This window comes from Poromitra crassiceps (assembly GCF_964638095.1).
Source record: "Poromitra crassiceps genome assembly, chromosome: 27".
NCBI lineage: Eukaryota > Metazoa > Chordata > Actinopteri > Beryciformes > Melamphaidae > Poromitra > Poromitra crassiceps.
Window position 1 is genome coordinate 6,706,983 of NC_139650.1, and position 5,000 is coordinate 6,711,982.

A 5,000-nucleotide genomic window follows, 5' to 3' on the forward strand; every position below is an offset into this window, starting at 1 on the left:
GGCTGGTATCGAACCCGAGGTCTCCAACTTACAAGCCCATTAGAGTTCATTAGACCAAAGGGACAATCCCTTTGGCCAAGGACCAACGTGCTTACTTTATAGCTCCAGACCCAGGATCACTACAGTACTACAATGTGCTTACTTTATAGCTCCAGACCCAGGATCGCTACAGTACTATGACATTTTACGACCATGGAGAAAAATTACGACCACTTGGGTCACTTTGGCAGGTGACCAGCCATCATTTTTAGAGGTATTTGTTTCCTTCCAAATCACGGTAAAACAGTGAAATGGCTTTTGCATTTACCAGTCACTGTGAGTTCCCAGGCCTGTTCAGGACCCCCAGTGAACCCTGTTATAATTATGGTCCATCTTTCATCTACTATAAATCACAGTGTCTTTATAACAGGTGTAGCTACTTTGTAGGCTAAATGCTGATGCCTGCTAAAGTGGTGCTTTTGCCATGTTCCATACATTCCACACTCCAGTCAGCTCTGGGGGAATCTGGTACCTGGGCAGATGTTGAGTTTGAGGTTCTCAGCGATGGTGCTGATGGCGGTGAAGTCGTTGGTGTAGTAGAAGTGTTTCTCCACAGGATCCGAGGCGATCTCACGAAGCTCGTCCTCCACAGCTTTACCAACACCCACTGCGTACATGGTGATACCTGCATATTCAAAACACAATCAAACATTTTGCAATTGTTAGAACATAAAACTGTGGAATATTATTACAGAAAACATTTCATCATGACAGATGTATTGTTGATAAACAATGTAGCTGTAGCTCAGGAGGTAGAGCGGGTCGTCCACCAATCACCTTGGATAAAAGAGGTCTGTGGTTCGATCCCCGTGCACCTCCTCCAGTACGCATGCCGAAGTGTCCTTGGGCAAGATACTGAACCCCAAATTGCTCCCGATGGCTGTCCGTTTTTTTTTACTGGTATAAAACATCGACCATCTAAAACGGCGGACAGAGTCAGCGTGACGTCACCCACTGGTTTTTGGACTCCCTTTTTGAAGCCTAGTGTTTCCTAGCTTAATCCTGGTGTAAAGTTGGCAATTTTAACATGGGAGTGGACTGGGAACGAGTCCCTTTTGGAGCCAGCCTCAACTGGCTATCTGAGGAACTACAGCTTTAAGTATCACCTCCCCTGTAAAAGTGCCAGCTTTCCGCCTGGTCTGAACGGTAGAAAAGGCAAATGACAGCTCCATCAGGCTCTGCGTGGCTCAGAGTGTCTCACCAGCTTCCTTGGCCTTCTTGCCCCACTCGGTGATGTCGTCCTGGGAGCGGCCGTCTGTGAACACCAGGCCGATGCGCGGGATGTTGCGGTTGGGAGGGCGAGCGCCCTCCGCCTCTGAGAAGCTGTTCTCCACCATGTGCTTCAGGGCCAGGCCGGTCATAGTGCCTTTCTCCATGTAATCCACCTACAACAATTCAAAAACACAAGTACGGTATTAGCTTTAGTTAGAACCAGCATTGCAAACAGAGGGTCAGGGCCCAGAAGGAGTCAATGGCATATGTCTGGATGGAGGATTTCTCACACACATAGTCATAGCGCCACCTACTGGCAACACGAAAAGCGGTTTATCTCGAGAACCCTTCATCCGATCGACTTCAAAATCGGGAAGTGCACTGCTGGGAACCCGACGGAGTGTGGTCGGTGGTGCCGAATCTCAGACATGCACATAGTCATAGCACCACCTACTTGCAACACTCGAGAACCGTTCATCCGATCGACTGTAAACATGATGGCGGGTGCGCTGCTGGGGACCTGACAGAGCACAGTGCCGAATTTCGTGCAATTCGGACACGCACATAGTCATAGTGCCACCAACTGCCAACACAAAAAATGGTTCATCTCGAGAACCGTTCGTCCGATCGACTTCAAACTTGGGGAGTGCGCTGAATTCCGTTAGACAAATTAGATTCATTAATGTTAATTTTGGGTCTGGAAACAAATATCCAGAAAACCAATGATGTTACCTTCATGACGGCAGCTTTGATCTCGTCAGCGGTGTGGTACATGTTGAGAGCAAACTCGGTCCTGACCCGGCTGGAGTACTGGACGAGGCCCACCCTGGTGCCATGAGGAGACACATCCAGAGAGTCCACCACCTGATGCACAGGAGGAGGATAGCAGAGGGGTAGGTGATCAGATCCTGACACAAATGAGTTTCATTCCAAAATGCTGTTCATCTATCATGATGATAATTTTTCCTCAAATACATACACTTTGTATGCAAAAACTCTTTAGATGACATACCTTTATTAGAAATCCACAATGTACTTCACTTCCATGACAGGGATAATTTTCTAAGATGGAAGTAATCTCTTCAACAGAGCTCATGATGTTATAAATACTGACTCACATTGGCTGGACTAATAAACCGCAAGATACTGATTACAAAGGCAATTGTATTTAATGCAATGTATTATTTGAGGTACAACCGAAGACGTAGCCACCACGGCGTCACCCATACCTGTGTGGACTCGCATTTTGAAGCCTCAAGTTTGTCATTTTGACTGTCGCCATTTTGTTAGTTTTTTTGGAGCCAGAAACATCTAGCGCCAGACCTGGGCTGGGCTACGTTCAAATGGCCTTTTTTTTTTGCTTAGGAAGGTTCTTTAATAAATCGAGAAATGACCAGAAGTAGCACAAGTGGCAGCCATGATAAGAGCTGTTTGTCGCCCCCTGCTGGCTATTAGAAAGAATACAGGTTCACGGCACTTCCACATTGGCTTTCATTGTTAAAGCCCCAGGGGTTGCCGCTTGGTGCGACACGTCTAACATGTCTAAATAAGAAATGTACAATTGCATTTATGAAAAGATGCCCCACCTGGTTGACAAACTTTTTGACCAGCTCAAAGTTTTGAGGGCGGACACTCTTAGAGCCGTCAATCAGGAGCACCAGGTCAATGTTGGCCGACTTGCAGGCTGGAGGAAAAAGTAGAGGAAAAGAGTTAATAATAACAATATAATAACAATATTAATAATAATAATAATGATGATGATGATGATGATGATGATGATGATGATGATGATGATGATGATGATAATAATAATAATAAGTGTATATAGCAGATCATGAGTCAGAGAGTGTACGTACTGCCACAGTTCTTGCCATCGTCCTGCAGCAGCTGACCCTCTGGGCAGATGCAGTAGTAAGATCCTGGAGTGCTCACACACTGGTGCTCACACCCGTGCTCCACCGTGTTACACAGGTCCAGGTCTGCAAACGCACAAGGCTTACATTACTGTCATCAACACGCTGCATCTAAAATACACACATGCACGCACACACTATTGTTACACCAGCAGCGCTACACAGAGCAATACGGACAATGACAGTGTTATACACACACACACACACACACACACACAAACAAGTCGAGAGAGAAAAAAAGTTATCATACTAACATTTTCCACCATCACTCAGTTTATAGTGGGAATGGGCATTTAAAGGGACACTCCGCCGAAAAACAACACTGGTTTATTTTGCCCATAATCTCTCGCATATTGCCTTGAGTTCAGTTGTGGACCAGTGATGTCATTTGTGCATGAATGACATCACTGGTCCAGAACTGAACTCAAATCAACTCTCAATAACTGCCAAGCTAAATGGATCTCTGCAAAGCTTTTTACAGTTTTCAGATATGTGAGGGAAGTTCTTCTTTAATAATGCTATTAATAATGATTATTATCTATCCTTATTTACAGTCATATGTTTGAATATGAAACACTTTTACTGTATTTGAAGTAGATTTGCATTTAGGGCCACCCGGGGAAGACAAAAGATGAGATACACTGATGATTTGCATATACGGTGAGGGAAAACACTTTTTCTTCACTGACTTGTGCAGGTCTTCTTGTCCTTGTTGAGTTTGAATCCTTGGTTGCAGTCGCAGGTGAAAACGCCAGGCGCGCTGATACAGATCTGTTCACAGTCATGCTTCCCCTGAGCACACAGGTCAATGGCTAAATCACACACACACACACACACACACACAAACATGTTGGTTATTTCCACCGTGCATTTCAACAGTGCGGCAGCATGCATGCTTGCAGGCACTCTTGCTGTGTGTACTGTAATATACTGTAGCTATGTTTATGTGTGTAGGCTATGTTGTTCTATTTGTATGTACTATCTATGATATGCACCTATGATCATACTGTAGATGGCGCCATTGCGCAAGTGCCACTTATTATTATTATTACTAGGCATCTGGCACGCTCAATTCCTAGGCTCATGCGGCTGTATTACTGTATGTGTTTCTGTGTGTGTGTGTGTGTGTGTGTGTGTGTGTGTGTGCGTGTGTTTGTGCGTGTGCGTGCGCGCAAAACGGCCTGACTAACGGATGCATGTGCACGTCTTGTTGTCATCGTTGAGTGTGTGTGTGTGTGTGTGTGTGTGTGTGTGTGTGTGTATGTATGTGTGTGCGTGACACCCTGACTAACGCCGGGATTGCACTGGTTGCATTTGCGTTGCGTTGCGGCTGTTCTCCGATTTTGCTACGTGCTCTGTGCTCCGCCAACACTAACCGGCTGCGTGCAGAGCCCGTCACGGCTCCGCTCCGCCAGGCAGCTGGAGTGACGAGACCGACAAGTTCTCGCGGTGAAATCGCGCGAGACAATTTGTATGTGGGATAAATACAACCACAAACAGGCAGAAGATCATTGTTCCCAACTGGAGAAGCAGAGGAGGGGTGGACTTGCTTGGTGTTGTCCTTGTAAAAAGGATGTGTCGTGTCATATATTATTTGGTGGTTTTCCACTTCAATTATTAACTTTTCCTCATACATGTTTGTCCTCTGGCTTGATATTGAATGCTGTAAACACCTCTGCCCTGTTGACTCCAGGCCTGGCTCCGCCCAACTTGCTGCAGCTTTGCTCCGTCATCCGTGAAAAATAGAAGCCTTGCGTATCTGCTTCGGAGAGCTCCGGATCGTCGGAGCTGGGACGGAGTAGACACGCAATGCAGCGGAGTAGGTGGGAGTTGACA

General features: G+C 46.1%; 1 protein-coding gene across 1 annotated transcript in view; it reads right to left on the reverse strand.

The window, feature by feature from the left end:
* The window catches only part of LOC310799171 (matrilin-4-like), a 77,620-nt gene that overhangs the window by 27,849 nt on the left and 44,771 nt on the right, over window positions 1–5,000 (reverse strand). The window contains 5 exon segments of the mRNA XM_083661740.1: window positions 512–664; window positions 1,241–1,424; window positions 1,984–2,115; window positions 2,838–2,935; window positions 3,108–3,230. Coding sequence (XP_083517866.1) covers window positions 512–664; window positions 1,241–1,424; window positions 1,984–2,115; window positions 2,838–2,935; window positions 3,108–3,230 — 690 coding nt within the window.